At 54.9% G+C, this 18,558-nt stretch overlaps 1 protein-coding gene across 2 annotated transcripts in view; it reads left to right on the plus strand.

Annotated features, from left to right (window-relative positions):
• Positions 1-18,340, plus strand: part of PAIP2B (poly(A) binding protein interacting protein 2B) — an 18,390-nt gene extending 50 nt beyond the window's left edge. The window contains exons 1-5 of one of the 2 annotated variants that reach the window (XM_010580814.1): positions 6,871-6,998; positions 8,349-8,516; positions 10,621-10,775; positions 15,140-15,316; positions 16,276-18,340. In XM_010580814.1, coding sequence (XP_010579116.1) covers positions 10,629-10,775; positions 15,140-15,316; positions 16,276-16,332 — 381 coding nt within the window. In that variant the 5' untranslated portion in view covers positions 6,871-6,998; positions 8,349-8,516; positions 10,621-10,628 and the 3' untranslated portion in view covers positions 16,333-18,340. Of the gene's footprint in view, positions 1-4,375; positions 4,382-6,870; positions 6,999-8,348; positions 8,517-10,617; positions 10,776-15,139; positions 15,317-16,275 lie in introns of those variants that run through there. The other variant, XM_010580815.1, reaches the window with a different exon arrangement.
• Positions 18,341-18,558: the final 218 nt, after the last annotated feature.

The following is an 18,558-nucleotide window of genomic DNA, read 5'->3' on the forward strand; positions in this document are numbered from 1 at the left end:
ACGGGGACGGGGACGGGAACGGGAACGGGGGTTCCGGGACGAGCACCGGGTCTCACGCCCGACCGGGCCCCGGCTAGCCCGCGGGCCTTCTCGGGACCAACACCGGGGGCTGGCTGGCTCACAACCGGGCAGGCCCCATCCCATCCCGGTTGGAATTCCAGCCCCGCCGGGCGACATTCGTAGGCCCCGGCTACGCTTCGCACCTCTGTCAGTCTCCTACTCCTGGGAGCGGTCGCGTTCCGGTGGGGAACGGCCCCGGGGCGGGAGCGAACGAAGACACCTCGGGTCTGGGTCCTTTACCGGATCGCAGGCGTCGGCGGTTTTGCCGGGGGAGCTCTTTCCCCGGGCGGCGGTGTGGGTGAGGAGGGTTCCCGGGAGCAGGTATGGAACCATGGGGACCGGCAGGAGCCAGCCCATCCTGGCTGATTTCACCCCAAAAAAACCACCAGCGGGGCCCTGCCAGGCTTCAGCCGGGCTCTCTTCCACCGCCCTGTCCCTCGTCTCCCTCTCCCCCTCCACCCACGCCCGGCATTTCTCGGGCGCAGGCTCCCAAAACAGTCCCCAGGCTCCTCTCTGCGTGGGTTGGGCCCTTCACCCGTGGAGCGAGGCGAGGGCAGCGTGCCACCGGCCCTGCTGACCCCCCCAACCCCACGAGGAGCAGGGGGGCAGGGGGAGATTGGCTTCTCCCTCCGAAGCCCACTCCCACGCCATGATCTCCACTCCAAGTGGAGCACGCAGGGCTCAGGCATGGCGGTCCCACATGCTGCCATCGTTCCAGAGGGGCCCCCCCCCCCGACCCAGAGGTGGGCAACACGATGTGCTAGCTTTGCAGGTTTGCACTGACTGGAAGTTGGTTTTGCAAATTTACCTAAAAAAAAACCCAAAAAACTACCCCAGCCTGTGCCGCAGAGGCTGGGGATGCAGCACACGGGTGGGTTGCCTTCCCCAGCCCAGGCCAGCCTGCCCTCCCCAGCCATGTTTACGGGGGACGGGATGCAGCACCGGCAGGCTCGGCATGGCGTAGTCAGCTCCTGGCTTGTGCCCTTCAGATATTTTGTTACGTGCTGGCTCTTCAGGTTTCAGCCTGGCATGCAGCAACAAGTCAGATATTGCTACAGGAGCATCGCAGCCAGGTAGGAAAACTTCTCTGCGTCTGACGCGGTGACTGCTTGACAGGATGCACGTTGGGCTCCATGTCGCTTTGGAGTACAGCTGATCTGGATCCTTGTTCCTACGTTAGCCTTGGCCATAGAGACCGCAGAAAAGGCTGCGTGAAACCCTCAGTTGTGTTTGCTCGGTTCCTGATAGCTCGAGACAAAAATGCGTATTGTAATATTGCGTTGAAAATGTCCCCGTTTCCTTTCTGTGCAAAGAAGTCTGCGGGTTTTCCCTCTGAAGAGCTCCTGGGTGGCAAGCTGAGGGGAGGGAACAGCCCTTTTCCAGGCTGAGAAGGGAACAGCCAGGCATGCGTGTGCGTTGTGTGTAAGATGCACACGTGTCCTTGCAGGATTCCCCACGTACGTACTTGAGATGGGCAGAAAACACCAGCCGTATGCAGGTGGATAGTGTATCAGAGCGCTTACTTAGAGGGAGCTGGACTTTCATGTGAACTTTCAAGCTTTTGTTCTGGAAGTGAACGGCCAAGGAGGGAAGCAGGCTTGTTCCCTTCCCTTGAAGCAGCAGTTTGCTTTCCCCTCACAGCTGGCAGCTGTGAGCTGCAGTCTGAGGCCAGCCGCAGGACGGTGAAGCGAGAACCTCGGCCATTCACCTCTGGGTCATCCGTCACCAGGCAGGCTGGACTGGCTGCTCTGTGGTGCCCCAGGGACCGCAACGGCATGAGGACAGTGTCCGTCCCCGGAGCTGTCATCGCGCCAGCCCTTCCACTGGTGTTAATTTGATCCACGCCAGTGTTGTCGGCAGCCGAAATCCGGGCTGCTGAAAGGCAGCCGCCAGCCAGCCTGCCCAGTGCCCGCTCTTGTTTGGTGTTGACAGGGCATGTTTTGTCAGGTTTTGGTGGCCTGGAGAACAGTGCCGAGCCCCGGCAGCTGTGACCGCGCTACCGCAGCCTGCATACGGCCGAGGGAAGGAGCAGCAGGAGCCAGTGCCGTCCGGCTGCCAAGGTGCAGACCTGAGCTCCCAAAATGCGGGTTGAATTGCCATGTCTGCCTTGGCCTCTAGCCTCACTTCGCTTCCCTGTCCCCCCTCAGAGTGAAAGCGATGGCGTGGAGGGCAGGCATCCAGCACCAGATTGGGTGAAGCCCGAGATGTGAGTACAGGGCACACACTACAAAGTGCCTGGAAAGGTGCCTCCATGTCGGGTCTCTGGCACAAACAGAGATAAAGCTGCTTCTGCAAATCTGTAGAGCCCTGGCAAAGCGTTCAGTTTGCTGCCCTGATCTCCGTTTCCAGCCGTTGCTGCTGCAGAAATTGCACCGCTGGCTTTTTCTGCTCTCGGTTCTCTCTGCCTGCACCCAGGCAGGCAGGGAATGCTGTCCCCGTGGATGTCCCTGTGTGGCAAGCATGCAGTGCATCCGTGGGAAGAGCATCGCCTGGCTCCGATCAGGAGGTTTCCCCTCCCAGAACAGAAGTGGCAGCCACTGCCAGGGGAGCTGGAAGGTGCTGCTTGATGGATGCTCTGGTTTGAAGTCTTTAAAAACTTCTTTTATCAATTCCCTTAAAGAAACTACAGAATATTGCTGCTCGCAGGCTCATGAGCGGTGCTGGTTGGCCATATCGCTGCTGCAGTGTATCGCAGCATTAATCCTGGCAAGCAGCAGGACCCGTTTGTGAGCTGTCAAGTGCAGAATGTGTCGTCTTTGCCTGAGATTAAAAGTAGCTCAATGAAGAGCAGTGTTTAGAATGAATTTGAAATTAGGTTTCGAAGTGTTTCTTGGACACAGCTCAAGAGCGTGTTCAATGTTTCTGGTGCTTTCAAAATGACGGGGGGGATCTGGCGGCACTTTGTTTTGTGCCTGAGCAAAGTGGGGGATTGTTCTTGTGGACGCAGATTAAAATAGTGCAGGATGAGATTATCCCCCAGATCAGAGATGGAAATAGGATGCAGTTCCTCAGCAACTGAGACATCTGAAAATGGAAAGCTCCACATCTGCTGTGGGCTTCGAGCAGGGTCTGGCACCCACCCTGCAGCAGCCCAGCAAGCGCAAGAAGGGAGTACCAGGAGTCCAGCCTAACACCACGAGTCCAGGCTAACCTGGAAGACTTAACGTCCTCTAATTACAGAGGGCTGAAGACAGCGGGGAGCAGTGGATGACTCCCCCAGGTCTGCAGCAGCTTGCCAGCTCAGCGCTTCAGCGTCGGTGGTAGGGAAAAAAACCTGAAGTGCCAGTATAATAGGAAGGAGAAGCCTGAGGAAAAAAAAGTACTTGAAAGACATCGGGGTGGTGATAGAGTGTGGGCTGGGCTGGAGCTGGATTGCAGCCTAGCAGAAAAAGCCAGACCCAGTCACGCCGGGTTCCCCAGTGAGACCCAGCTGGAAGCAGAGAGGAGTTGAACATCACAAGTGCCATGCGGGGCAGCTGGCAGTCCTCACGGCTACTGGAAAAATCGACACGGCTGGGAGATAAAAAGTGCAGCTTGAGACTCCGAGGTGCAGAGACCTTATCTGCAAGCAGAGATTAGAGCAAGGTAATCTCTATGTTTACTGTGCAAGGCGCAGGTGGGCAGAAGGAGAAGCTGGTGGAAGGAGCGAGGGCGTTGGAAGTGGGGCTGAACCAGATCGACTTGTGGAGCGTGAGAAGTACCTGTGGGAGCTGAAATGGGAGAATCCAGTCCCTTGGGAAATGAGGCTAATGAGTTGCCCTTCTCTGACTGCTGCTTTGCAGGAGTTGAGAGGTGCCCTGCAAAAACATCCAGCCTTCCCTTCCACGCCTTGCCCCAGCTCTGCCTGAGCGCGGATCAGTCCTAGGCTTCTGGTCGAGGACTTCAAACCAATTTGCTCGTGCTCCAGTATGCCTCTTCTGTGGGAAGCGTTTCTGCACTGATTGAAGGGATAAAATAGTGGATTTCTTTTTATGAATTTGAGTTAAATTTCAAATGCAAGTTAAAATTTGAGTGTCGTTACACCCGAAGTGCAGCTGGGATGAGGGTGCAGCAGCACAGGCTTGGGGATGCAGCCCTAACCTCTCACCTTCCCCTGCGGTGCCAGCCCTTGTAAACCCAGCCTTGCTCCTAAGCACTTGCAGGGCAGTCAGGAAGGAGAGGATCTGTGAAAGTGCACAGAGGAAGAAGGGCTCAGTTTTGGGTTTGGGGTTTTTTTTCTGAAGTCTGGGTTGTGCTGGGTGGGTTTTCCTGCTGAAGGACCAGCCCGTCTGCAAACACAATGATTCCCAAAGCTATTTATAGAGCTGGGAGCCCTGGCCGGCCAGCCTCCTCCATCACGTAACCCTGCGCTCCCTGCCGAAGCAGCCTCTGCCGAGATTTTGGCTCTGGCCGCGCCAGCCTGGGAGGGTAAGGAGGACCATATGTCCCTGCCTTGAGCCAAGCGCGCAGCTGTGCTCGATTCTCCCGTCTGGTGCTGACTTGTTAACTCTTTGGGGGCGAAGGGGAGGAACGTGCCTCATGCCACGCTTGGCGTAAGAAAGGGATGCTCTCTTAGGGGCCGAAACCAGCCAGAAGTGGGATGCATGAAGGGTCTTGCCTCCCAGGAGTTCCTCAGTCCTGCTGTGACTAACCCTGACTTGTTCTGCCGTGTGTTATCCTCCTGAATTAGGTAAGGAAATGGTCTAATGGCCTGCCTGGAAAGAGCGGGTAACCATATGTGTAATTCTGGGGTATTGAAGTGCGTTATCCAGATTATTAATAACTCGCCGTGCCTTATGCTGCTCCGTCGCAGGAGCCTGAAGCGTTCCCGCCTGTACGCTCTCCTCCCAGGGCGGCTCATTCCAACCACAGTGCGATCTCGCCGTCTGCTGCCTCTTGTCCTTTCCCCTCTCCACCCGACGGACGGTGCCACAGCTCGAGGCGCACAGGCAGCACTGCCCACCTGCCGTTCCCTCTGTACGTGGCTCGCCACTGGAAAAATGCTTGCCTGCAAGATCAGCTTGCTTCCCTGCCGCTCCGACTGCATCACCCTGCATTATCTCCTTCTCTGCATCGGGCTCTCGCCTCCTGCACTCCTCTGGCAGCACAGCGGGTACCTATGCCTTTGCCCTTGCTATCTTATCACTCCTCTGTCTCAGCTTTGTCTCCCTCGGGGTCAGTGGCCCCCTTTTATACCACGCTTGGGTGCTGCCTGCTCTAAGGAGTCCTTCCCACCTCCTGCCGAGTCGGTCCACAGAGTCTCTGCCCTCCTTGCATCAACATGGTGGCAAGAGCACCTTGCTCTTGCTCTGCTTTGTCATTCCAAGGAGTGGGAGCCCAGTGGGACGAGGCAGTGATGGGATGAGGCAGCCCGCTTGGCCTCGCAGCGTCTGCTCTGAAGCAAGGGCAGCGTGTCCCGCATAGCACAACCCGACCGCCTCGGCGGGGTTTGCACCAGCGCAGTGCGCGCAGGATTGGACCGCAGCTGCAGAAGTGCAGGCAGAGAGGTGGGCAGAGGGCGAGCTGCTGCAGTACCTGTCTGCTGCTGCCAAAGGGATCAGGTGAGGGGCTGGGGGAAGAGGGACCAGACCTGCCCTTGGCAGCGCTGAGCCACCGTCGCGTCCGCTGACTCCAGCCTTGTGCCTCCTGCTTTTTCCCCCTGGGCTTTGAAGGCCAGGTAACGCTCACAGCCCTGCAGTGAGCTGTGCAGCAGGGCTGGACGATGCCCAGCCTTGTGCCTGGACCACGGTGCCATCTCTGCGTAGCAGCACAGGGGCCAAGAGAGACATCCACACAGAAATGTGGATGTTTCCTCCAAAAAAAGTCCATCCCCTTTACGTTGGCATCTTCCTGCATGAACTGTGCTGATTAGTTTGCCCTCAGATGTCTCGGTCACTTGGGCTAATTTGGATTGGTGACTATTTCCAGCTTAATGGACCTGGGACCACCTGGTAGCCCCAGCTGGGGTCAGGTCCTGCAAAATCTGTAGCCTTAAAGCATCATGCATTTAAGCATCACCCAAATACCAAACAGGGGCTGAATTTCTGTTTCCCGCCTCATGTTGTCCAGTACCTTTTCCAAAGGAAACCTACTTTGCCAGGCTGCTGTTCCAGCCCCAGGTGAGTATGGGAGTATTAAGAGTGATGAAGATGTTTGTAAAGACTAGCCGGGACCTCCCAGGCTGCCTCCCTGCCTTGCAGGCAGCCACAGGGCGTAGCTCCTCAGGTTTTGCTGTGCTCCGGCTCAGGACGTACAGCTCTCTGGAGGTGGTTTGTGAGCTCTGGATGTGTTTTCTGAGCTCTCAGTCCCCAGGTTAAAGATTACGTTTATTTTATTTTTTTTTAATCTGCTTAATTTTCCAAGGGAAAGGAGAAACAAATCTAAGAAGCCTTTGTTATAAGAAAGCAGATTTTTTAATTTATTTTAGTTTTAATGGAGAACCATGGCTCAGAGCAGTAAGCTCACTGCAGCATCTCAGCAATATATCAAAATTACCCTGGCTCTGTGCGTACTTGGTAGAGCGTCAACAGGCTGACGGTTACAGCGCTGCTCCGGTGACTCAGATAAATAACACGCAGACCAAAACATACATTGAGCCTGGCTCGGCCAGACTGGAAAATACACTTTTGGAAGGTGCTTTTCCAGGCGGGGATGGCTCTGCATGGCCGGGGCTGCTGTGAGGGACTGCTGGCGTGCTCCAAGCACCGGCTGATAGGGGAAAACCGTGACCTTGGGTCCTTCAGACCTAGCTGTGAAAAATGGGAGATTAAAAAAAAACACTTTGGTGGTTTGTTTTTTCTTTCCCCTTTCGTGTTTGGGCTACCGAAGCAGTACGTCACATAGATCGTTCCTGTGCTGTCACCGTCTGCGCACGTACCCCTGCCCCTGGGTATCCGCTGCCCTTCGTGCTGTTACCGGCCAGCAGCGACAGGAGATTTGGGTGCCTGCCTTACCATTTGGTGAGTTTTTACACCCAGGATATTCCCAGTAGATGCCCAGGCAGGAGCCACCCGCCCCCCAGGCAGGGATGAGCTTGCAGGGCAGCCTGCCTCTCCTGCCTGCTGCTTGCTGCCGGCTGTTTCTCCCAGCAAAGCGCAGGGACGTTGCTCTGCGGAAGGGCTTCTGTCTCGCTCCGTGACACTTAAATGTCTGTGCTGGCCTCTCCCAGCTCCCTTTTTGCTCGGAGCCATTCAGAAACTTCTGGCCACAGCAGGCAGGGGCTGGCTGTGTGGGATTGCTCGGGAAGCTTTGGGGTGGCTTAAATCTAACAAAGGAGGTGGGAATAGTGTGGTGGGGAAACGTGCGTGATAACCACAGTGAACGTGGTTCCATGGTGAACGTGGGGGATTCTGTGTCTGCTGAGAGGGGCTGGAAATGGGGCTGTGGACACCTATGTGTTTAAAAAAAGAGAGTGAGAAAGAAGGGAAATAAAAAAAAAAGAAAAATGGACCCGTTGGTGACAGAGTAAACAAGTGGCATTGACTGTGATGTGGAGGTACAAACGCTTCCCGCGCTCTAATTTTGGCAAGCAGCAGGTCTGTTTATGCAGCCTGGGGACCGCAGCAGATGGTGCCCGGTGTGCCCAGGGCTGCCCTTCCCGGGGGGTCCCAGCTCTCCGTCTGCCCCTTACGGGATGGCGGAAGCCAAAATTGGGAAGCCGAGCTCGGCCGGCATCCCCAGACCCTGTCTGCCCCATGGGAGCCCTTTGGTTTGCTCCGGGCACTGGAGTGGGATGCGTGGATGGCCAAGGGGCTGCAGGCTCTGCACGGATGTTGGGATGCTGGCAGCGCTCGGGGCTTGCCCTGCTGTTAGGATCTGTTTGTGCTGAGAGCTGCTGCCTTTGCTGCTCCCCATCTGCCTGAAAAACCTGTCCTGCTGACGGGAACTGCGATGAAAGTCCTGCTGCCGCGTTATAAACCTGGAAGGGAAACTAGACACAAGCCGTCCTTTCATGTGTCTGCTCCCACACCACAGCACGCCACCCTCCTCGCTGTGCTGGGCTAGCTGCCCTCCTCTGCCTCTCCTCCTCCCGCAGCACCCACAGCTCTCCACGGCTGTGCCGTGGGTGCCGGGTCACACACACCAAACACTCGGGGAAAACCCCCTTTGCTGTTCAGAAAGAGCTGCAAAGCTCTGCTGAGAGCCAGCACCACGGGAGCGGGATCTCTTTGCAGCCAGATTAGTAAGGAGTGTGGAGTCTTGGGGAAGGAGAGGAAGCTTTTTATTCCTTTTTTTTTTTTTTAAAGCATAAAAACCATAAAATTAAACATTGCAAAAACCTTCCCTCCTCTCTTGTGCTGCTTCTCCAGCTACACTGTTCTCTGCAGTGGCTGGTACGGAGCCACTGGACCAGAGCAGGCACCTCGCTTCGTCTCTTGACAGCGGCTGCCTGATCTACAGCAGGGCAGTGGGAGGACTTTCGGTTCGACCCAGCGCCCGTCCTGCCTGTCTGCGCAGAGGACCCAGCTCCGGACGCTGTACGTAAGCTGTGAATCCTGCCAGCTCCTCAAAACTCATGTGTCCTTGAGCTCCAGGCTCTGCCTGTGCAAACATCTGCGCTGGCGGCGAGAGAAGCAGGGAGGAAAGGAGGCAGAGCTCCCCCATCCAAACCTTTTCATGCCTTTTTGCTTGCTTTGCAGCTCTGTTCTCCTTCCTGCCTGCCCTGCCACTCTCTTCTGCCAGACTTGAGCTGTCTGCCGTCAATAAGTCTCGCTGATCACGAGAGAGCCGCCGTGTTGGCTTTGGCATGGTTGAAGTTTCCATGCTCCATTCGGAGCCTTTCTTGCTTCTCTGCAGATAACAAAGGCTGCTTCAGTGTGGCCTGGTGCTTTCCCCCGAGGCTGCAGGCAGCCCGAGGAACGTGCTGCTCTTCCTTTTCCTTTTTTCTCCTCCTTTTTTCTTTGCCCAGAAGCAGCCATGTTAAAGCTGTGCTGCTCTTGGGGACCCAAGAGTGTTGGTATGCAAGGGCTGTGCACCTTTGTTATTGGTGGGGATGCTTTTCAGAGAGTAATGTGCGACAGCTATCCCGTACTCGTCTATGCTTCAGATTCCTCCCCAAAATAAGAATAATCTGTTTGGCTCCTAGAGCAGGCTGCATTTAACGAGTAATGTGGGACTCCTGCTCCTGGGGGATTGGAGCGGCTGCTGGGATGCAGATCTGATGGCAGCTGTGACCTGTGTGGAGACAGAAAAGACTGGGCTCTGGCGGGGTTGTTGCTTGCTCTCACAGCCTTGTAGGGCCTCGCGGAGACTCTGAGAGGTTGTCTAATTTGTTTCCTAAAGTAGGATTAGGCATACCTGGACCATCCGTGGTGCCCATCAGTAACTGTTCCCCAAAACTTTCAGGGAGAGGCTTGTCCCCCTTGCAAACGGCATTAGTTCCCATCATTGCTACTGGTCTCCCCAGCCTCACACACCCCCCCCCCCCAACCCAATTTCTACTGCTGCAAAAACCAAAACACCCTCTGTATCCATGAGGACAAAAGGCTGGTTTTTCTGCAACCTCCCTCTGTACCGAAAGGGCTGTTGTGCAGGGCTCCCCGGCTCTCATTCTCCTCGAGACCAAACCAAGCCACTTCTGCCAGTCATCCCAAGAAGTCGTGTTTTCCAGCCCCTGCTTGTGCGGGATGCTCTCCAGCTCATCCCTGGGCCCCAGTGCTGTGCTGGAGCTGGATGCAGCTCAGCTCCAGACAAAGCCTTTACCAGGCAAGAGTAAAACATACAGCTGGGATGTCATTACGTGATATTTGGACGTTTTTCAGCAGGGTTGTGCTGGCCTTAGTCCACGTTTTGCTATTCCATAGGATTTTGCTATTGAATTATTGTCTCATTTATCTGTCTGTGCGTCCTTCCCTCCGTCTGCTCCTGGGAGCCTTTCAGAAACTGAGGTTTGGGACTCCGTAAGGTTTGTCTTGCTTCAGGCCATGCTCCTGGGACTCTGAATGCCTGCTTTGAAAAAGGCAGCCTTCATGTCACAAACCAACAGGATTTTGTGAAATGCCCCCTAAAAATAAAGAAATTATGGCAGAGATAAAGGGACATGAACTGGCATGTGTATGTTCTGCCAAAAAATTCAGTATTTTGGAGCAGGGGACAATCTGCTTCTGTGGTGTTGGTGTGTTAACTGCAGTGATAACCCAGTTGTGGTCTTTTGGTGTGTTTTGTGGCAGATTTAAAATAAATGGGATGGATGGATGGATGGGGTTTGGGGTGCCGGTGCCTTTCCAAGCCCTGTTCACAACTTCTCCAGGAGCTGCTGGTCAGGTCACCCCTTGCTCTAAGTCCAGACCAAATATGTTCAGACTATCTCTGATGGGTCAAAACCATGAAAAATAGATGCTGCCTCTACCAGGGAGGTGTAGCGCTGCTTCCAGCACTTTTGAGAAGAGGAGTCAGGAATAGCACTGTGCCTTAGAAAAAAGCAGCCTGGAAGCAGCAGGTTCTTGTGCTAGAAGCCTGAGCTGTCACCCATCAGATCAGCATGGCTGGTGGCGAGCCTCCATCTGGGAGGTGGGTGGCTGGCATGGGTTGGGGGGCACGGGGACCCCGGCAGCTCCCTCACCCCCTTGTTTCTCTTCCCAGAGTCAGTAATGATGAATGGCTCCGACCTCGCCAGTACAACGGCATCCAGTCCCAAATCCAAAGAGGACCAAGTAGTGAATGGCCACGATGAAAAGGAAAACAACCCCTTTGCAGAGTACATGTGGATGGAGAACGAAGAAGACTTCAACAGACAGGTAAGACCGGGAGGGTGGTTGCCAGCTCTGCGTTTCTGCGGCTAAAATTGAGGCAAGGGTAGAGGCAAGGGAAAGGTTTCCTCTGATGGGCACCATGAGGTGCGTGTGAGTCACAGCCGGCGCAGGCCCTGCACAGAGGAGGTGGCTCAAGGGAAGAGTCATCCTGCTTATATTGGATCTGCCTGTAAGGACATGGGATGGATAAAGTCAGGAAAAACTAACTCATGATGCCTTTGACCCTCTCAGATCTTTCTCAGAGGGACGCTGATGGCACCATCTTCTCTTATGCTTTGCTGTGATAACTGAGACCTTCCTTTTCTGTATGCTCAGCTGGAGAGAGCGGACCAGCATAAAAATCAGTGCTCCAAATTTGAGAGCGTTTGTAGCCTAGCTATCTCAGCAATGCGTTCCCGCAGTTAGCACCTCTCGTTTCGGGTAGAAGTCTCCGTTTCAGTGAAATGGTCCTGAATACGCTTGGAGCAGCCAGACCACATGGTAGGAACCTTGGCCACTAGATGCTGTGTCTGTAAGGGCCAGCTAAGCTCCTGAGAGCTTCTGGTAGATTGTGGGGGCACTTGAACAGCTCTTGCTTGTGGAATAATGATGCAACCCCATGAGCTGGAGCAGAGGGAGCAGCCGTATAGCATCCTCCTTGTGCTTCTGCTTTGGGTCTTCATCCAAATGCCAGGATAGCACAAGGCAGCAGGGAAGAGCTTGCTGGAGGCTCGCTGGTCCCTCCTGCCGTCATCCCAGTAGCTGGAGAGAAGTTAGACACCTTGAACTGGGCAAAGAAGGAGCTTGACCCTTCAGCTGGCTGAGCTGTGCTACAGGCAGAAACCCTGAATTTTCCTGGACACTTCCCCTCCCTAAAACATCCTCACGAGTGTGGCCAAGCACTGGATTCCCATCACCGGGGTGTCAGGAGACCAGCAGGGAGGGACCTCTGGAGCTGTGGGCGGGCTGGACAGAGGGATTTTATGTCCCCACCACACCCCTGGTCACCAAAGGAGGATTTCATCAGCTTTACTGGTGTTCTCAGCAGAAAATCTCCATATGGTAATACTTAAGTCTCGTTCCCACAGGAGGAAACTGCAGCCACTTGCTGACAGTAACTCCTGGTGAGTGTGCAGCAGCTGCCTTATGCTGTCCCACATCACGTTAGCAATTGTTAGCGAGCTGTGACTCAAGGCTTTTGTTTTATTTAATGACGTGATTAGGCAGCAGCCAGCCCCCACAAGCAGCTGGGCTGATGGAAATGTGTGAGATTAATTAGTTAATGTTTGTAAAGCGCTGTCTTGATTAAAAGCCTGATGAAGGCAAAGTGCAAAGCAAACCATACTGCAGCTCCATGCCGAAGGGAGTGTCCCGGGGCGGAGGAGCAATGCGGAGGGAGATGGAGGAGGGAGGAAAACGGAGCCAAGACCTCAGGGCTTCCCTGTGTTGGGCTCCATGTCGCCGAGATACTTGCTTGTGCTTTCCTGGTCTGCCAGCTCTCACTTCTGCACTTCCAACCCCTTAGCGATGCCCTGGGAGCTCAGCCCTTCATCCAGCTCCTGGTGAAACACTGCTCGGGGAGGAAAATGGTTTGTACAGAAGCTGGAGTCACTCTTTAAGGGCTTTGAAGTCCACGTGTCCACTGGTGGGGCAGCAGTGGGGTAGGGAGAGCTGTCCTGTGCCAGGACCTTCATCTGTTAGAAGGCAGCGCTCATGGAAGAAGCTGTCCTCGGGCTGGCATGGGTGCTCATGGGGCTCGGTTTCGGGTGCTGCACCTCGTGCCTCTCAGCTGCTCCGTTCTGCTCCCTGGCCTGAGTCGCCCCTGAGTGCCCCCGGGAGAGGATGAGGGGCACAGGGTGAGGGTGATGGGGGCACAGGGTGAGGGACGGCAGGCACATCCCTTTCAGTGGTGGTGATGGCTTCTGCCACCTTCACATGCAAGCCCCGGTGGCTTGGGGCTGCTGTAAGATGTGGGGCTGCTGTAAGATGTGGGGCTGAATCTTCCTCCAGACCCACTTGCTCTTCCCTCTTCCTCAGCTTTCTGAAGCCATGCTGCTTCCTTGCCTTCTTCGCAAATGTTTTCTGCCATCCAGGCCCTGAGCGAGGGGAACAGGCAGGTGTTTTCAGAAACCCACGAGCTTCTTGGCACAGTCTTCCCTTATTTATGTGAGCGACGTTCCTTTTCCCATGGAGCCAGCACATCCCGGAGGGCAAAAAGGGAGTGGTGGTCTCTTGCGCTAAGAAGAAACTGTGCTGACAGCAGGTGAGGTTGGTGCAGAAGGACCTGGGGCGGGAGGTGACAGAGCTGCATTAAATACCACAGGAAGCCAAAGAAGAGCCCTGAGCAAATACTAAACCCTTTATCTTCTGGTTCAAGTTGTCACGATGCAGTGCAAAGGAGTTGATGGTTTCTGGCTAGAGGGCTAGCAGGTAGGTACAGGTGTCAGCGTGTCCAGGATCTCCCCTTCTCTGTCCGCTGGTCCAGAACTGACATTGTCACCACGTCCCTAGCTCGCAGCCAGCACTGGCATTGTCCCCGATGACCAGTTGCGTGCACTGAAAAGGCTGTGGTGTGGGAAGGGGAACAAGGCACTGCTGGACTGCGGTTAGAGTATGGCTGGCAGTGGTGAGACTCAGAGGAGAGGGAATATTCATCTGGGTTTGAAGTGTTGCGAGACGCACAAAGCTCTGGGCTCACTCCATCAGTGTCCTGTGGAAGTGCAGGATCCCAGGGCAGTCATTGTCATCGTCACCTGCCGGGGCGAGCCAGCATTCCTGGGGTGGTTTTTTTTAATATCCTGTTTTCATGTGCTAGTGCCAGCACGTAGTTTCAAGGACAGCCTCTGGAAACCAGTTGAGGACAGCGATGGAATGGTTTGCTAGCCGTAAAGGGGATTTTCCCCTGGCTAGACCCAATTTCTTCTAAGGCTGGTGGCGAGAAGCTCTGCAGTAGCTGAGGCTGGAGATGGCGTCCAAGGCTTGGTTACTGTGAGAGAGCTTTTCACGACCCTCGCAAGTTTTCCTGGATGTGATTTTAAACGTAGCAGGGACCGGTTGCGAATAACTTGAAAGTCAATAGCGCTGTGGGTTTACCGGAGTTACCTTCCCAAGCTGTTTGTGACAGGCAGGTCTCTCTAAATGCCGTGGTGAGGCAGTGGGACCCCGGTAGCCCACCGGTGGCAGGGGCTTGCCAGCCCGTCCCCAGCTCAGGGGCTGCAGTACAGGGCACAGTGGGTTGCAGAGCTCCCCTTTTCCCCCTCAGGAAGCCAGTTTCAGTTGTAGTTTCTGCTTCCTTGTAAAATGGAAGGGTTTAAGCTTTTCAGAGCGTTTTCTGGTTCATGGATTCACTCAGCCCTTTTGGACTCAATAACAGCTGCTCAAAATCGTGCTGTTTCTGGCTGTCGCCCCGTCTGCTCATTTTCGGGCGAGCACGTGCCTGTTTAGCAGGAGGCCGGCGGCGGCGCGGGCTGCCCAGCTCACTGCCTCGCTTGCTTTGCTCGAGTCAGCATCCAGAGAAAACCAGCCTGGAAGATGGGAGCAGCTGGTTAATGCGACCCACCGATGGTACGTGCCTGCTCAAGGGTGAGGACGGGACCCCCAGGCCCCCCTCCTGCCCGTCTCTCCTGCCTTGCTTTGCCAGCACACCCCTGCTCCTGGAGCCCAAGCCAGGTCCTGTGGCTTTCCTAGGCCTTGGGAGGAATTTTCCTGCAGCGGAGATGGCGTCATCCATGGTGTACTCGACGGGAGCCGACTGCCACCCTGCGTTGGTGCTTGCAGAGCACCGGTCTGCCGAGGGGGCTGAGCAGAGCCGGTTTAACAAACCAGAGAAGCGTGGGAAGCAAGAAAGGCTGCAGCATCACTCTGTAGCAGAGGATCCACTCAACAACGCACACCTCTAGCACTGCTTCCCGCTTGTGATTTTTTTTAGCCATCCTGTTCATTTTCCAGCAACCTCCGCTGGAGCCCAGCAGCCTGAAATCCCATGTGTGCGCTGATGCATCCAGATGTCCCATAAATCCTATCCTGTTCCCTTTTGGATTTGCCTGGTGCCGTGAGCTTTCAGGCTGCATCTCCCTGCCCCGGCGGCCTGCAGCAGCCGGGAAACGATGCCTGAGCACAGCTTTGCTCCGTTCAAAAGGTGCCAGTTTTTGTGCTCTTGCACTTCCTGGGGTTGGCTACAGGCAAGCTGACAAAGCTGTGTTTGTCTAGGTTTAAAATATAGCTCTGGCTGTCCTGTGATGTTTCTGAGGCATGGACAGACACCGAGGTGAGGTAGGCACGTTGCAGACTCTTTTACCAGGTGGGGACAGTGTATGGAAAACACCGAGATGCATCATTTGTACCTGTGACTAACGGGTCTTTTTGGGCAGGTGGAGGAGGAGCTGCAGGAGCAGGAGTTTCTTGACCGCTGCTTCCAGGAGATGCTGGAGGAAGAAGACCAGGACTGGTTCATTCCATCGCGCGACCTGCCCCAGGGCATGGGGCAGCTGCAGCAGCAGCTGAATGGGCTCTCCGTTGGTGACGGCCACAGTTCAGAGGACATCCTGGTAAGGACCTCGGAGAACACGTGCTGTGAGGTCTGCCGAAGAGCGGAGGACCTGTCCTGGGAAGCGGGGTGGATTTCCTCAGGGGGGTTTCCTGAGTGGCAGTGGGGTGTCGGTGCAAGAGCTCATGCTAATGCAGCGGTGACAATGCATTTTGGAGTTTTCTGCAAGGATGTTTTGTTTTAGCCACGTATCCTAAAGACACAAGTATCCAGCTTTGCAGAACTTGCTCTCCAGAAATCGTGGGATGGGGCTGCCACTTGCACGTGAGCTGGGCTCTGGCCCCAGAGCAAGCCAGGACCTTTGTTGCCTTTTGGGCAGAGTTGGAGTGTCCTGGCAGGCTGGAGAGGTACAGAAGGACCAGCCAGGTCTGCTCCAGGCGTGCTGAGCATCCTGAGCCTATATAGATATTTAGAGTGGTGAAAACCTGCTGGGTGGCTGGAAGAGCAGCAGTGTTACAGAGATGCCTGTTTTCATCCCTGAAAGCAGGAATATGCCGCAGGCCTGTATGGACCAGCACAGTGGGGGTTGTTCTGGTCTGGCCCTGCTGACTGTGCTCAGGCTGAGCTGCTTTACCTCCCTGCTTTACCGTGGGTGGGGATAAAACAGCCGCTTCAACCTTGCAGCACATCCACATGCAGCCGTGTGCTGAAGCAAGAACAGGGAGAGACAGAAACAGTAGATTCTCCCTCCCATGTTTTCTCCCCAAAAACCCAGTCTGGAAGTAGATAACTTTTCAAGCTGGCCCTTGTTCAGCACCATCTCGAGTGCTGCGGGTACCTGCAAGGACATGAGGGCCAGGGCAGCCACTTTGCATATGTGAACATCCATAACGGCATCCTCGGCAAGCGGCTGCCAGGACGGGGCACCTTCAGGATGTGGGACCATGGAGCGATGCTTGGCAGGGGGATGCCGCCATTTAGACCGCTGATGGGCAGGTCCCCCTCCCTCTTTTCTTCCAGAGCAAAAGCAACTTGAATCCAGATGCCAAGGAGTTTGTGCCCGGCGTGAAATACTGACCGTCAAGGCAGGCTTTGGAAAGACTGTGTCCCTGCTCTGGGGGAAGGTGGCGGGGGGGAAGGAGGGAGGGGATCGGCCCCCGGCTGGACTCTGTGCCGTAGTGGAGTTGCTGCAACGTGGCAAAATCTTGCTCTACGCTTCAAGTACCTTTTTTTTTTCTCCCCCCCCCCCCTTTTTTTTTTTTTAATTTTTCCTTTGTATCGTCTATCACCCTTTTTTTGGCAGTTTTTGCTTTTTAGGACTTGCGGTCCTTAGGTCTGTCCTGGAGTCCAGCACTCCCCCTGCTTCAGGGGCCCATTTTGATGCGTGCTTCAAACCTGCTAGTGGAAAAGTCATGTTTTCTTGTTTAAGTAGAATTTGTAGGGAACCCCCTGCCTGCCTGCTTCCACCCTGGGATGCAGCGAGCCTGGGCCAGGAGCTGCGCTGGCTTTCCCTGTTTCCGTTAAACAGGATTTCTTTCACTAAAGGAGAAGCGAAGTGTAACAAGACTGTAAACCCTAAATTCCTCTAAGCAGCAGCCTGCCCCAGCTCTCCAATAGGTGCTGAACACTAACTCATATGCTTCTCTGCTGGTAGGTAAGAGTCCTGCCTGCTTAATCAGTTGAGGGAGCTCTTAGGGGAGACCAGACCCGTCAGGCATCACCCAGCTGTCCATCCCAAGGGAAGGGCTGCTCCTACAAAACACGTCTTCTCCTTAAAGAATTTTCCCCCCCAACTCTTCTGCTTATCCAGCACTACGGGCTGCGACTCTGAAGCATCCGTACCTTTATTTCTCATCAAAATAAATCCAAGAAAAACTGAATAGAGCCCATTCTCAGGCATGTGGCAGAGTGGAGCAGTGAGGAGCTGGTGTCAGGCAGCCTCCCTGGGAGAAGGATCCTCTGTCAGGATGAGTCTGAGCCCCAAGGAGCACCCACAGGTGTAGATAGAGAGGGTGATGGGCAGCATCTTCATGCTGGTCCTTGCGGTCCCCTTTGCCAAGGCTTTGGTGGCGGGTGGCATTCAAGGCAAAGCTGCCGGAGCAGCTGTTGGTGAGCAGGATCCGTGCCTCCGTCGGGTGAACTTGCTCTTGGGGACCTCCTTCCCCATCGCCAGGAGCTGGCTGGGCTTCAGCTCCCTAAACCATGGGCCTGGGCGCTTCTGGTATTTTAAATCCTGTGCTTAGTGGGCTCCTTTGGAGAGCCAGGGTCAGAAATCTGTATCCAGAGAAAGCAGGAGCTTCTCAGTGAGGTGCATAGCCTAACGATTAAAATAGTTACTGGCTCTACTAACGTGGACGGGAGCTTTTGCTCATCCGTGTAAATCTTACCTCCCGGGTGCGGTTGCTTCCAGTATTCCCTTTACTTAAATGGAGTAGTTAATGGAGGGGGATTACAGATCCCTGCGGGGTTTGCAGAGATGGAAGCTAATGGCCACTCAATAGCTGAGGGCTTGCTCTGTCTCCATTAGCTCAGCACAGCAAAGCTGGCGGCCGCAGCTCAGCAGGAGGGCCTGGGGTTATTGGACCACAAACACTAACAGTGAGCGGAGGTTTGAGCTGATTTAACTCAGCTGCTCTCTGTACAGTCCGCTCCATAACTCAACAGATCTCCCATATCTGGCTGCCAGTTTTAAAACCAGCACTAAACCCTGACACTACCGCAGCTGGAGCCGGCAGCCTGTTGAAGGTGCCCGTCTAAATAGGTGCCCATCTTACACATTGCTGCCCAGAGGTATGGGTTGGTTTGGGTTGAGTTCTCCTGTTTCCCGGTACAGCCTGTGCCTTCAGCCCATGCACGGTTGCCTCCAGCTGCCGGAGGGTCCCTCTGCTCCGGGGCCGGAGCTCGGGTTGTGCGCAGGGCTTTGCAGGACATGATCCGGGGCATGGGGAAGGGCAGCTGTACGCTGGGCAAATTTCTTTTGTAGCCATAGCGCAGTTTTCCCCCCCACCCTTTCTCTGGTTTCTATTTGATTTCTTACCAAAAAAAAAAAAAAAAAAACAAACAACAAACCAACCACCAAACCCCACCCTCTGACACGCTGTAAATTTCAGACAATGCGTTATTAAAAATAAACTTTTTTTGGAACTGAGCACTGCAGAAGTCTTGTCTGGAGAAGGGGTAAGGTCTCCATTCAACACCAGCTCCATCTGACGTCTTGGTCCTGGCAGGAGGCTTTGTGCCGTGCCGGCCAGGCAGGCAAAGACCCCTGCACGTGAGGCTTGCTCTTGGCCATGACCAGCCTGG

Source organism: Haliaeetus leucocephalus, unplaced genomic scaffold (assembly GCF_000737465.1).
Source record: "Haliaeetus leucocephalus isolate CR32 unplaced genomic scaffold, Haliaeetus_leucocephalus-4.0 Scaffold741, whole genome shotgun sequence".
NCBI lineage: Eukaryota > Metazoa > Chordata > Aves > Accipitriformes > Accipitridae > Haliaeetus > Haliaeetus leucocephalus.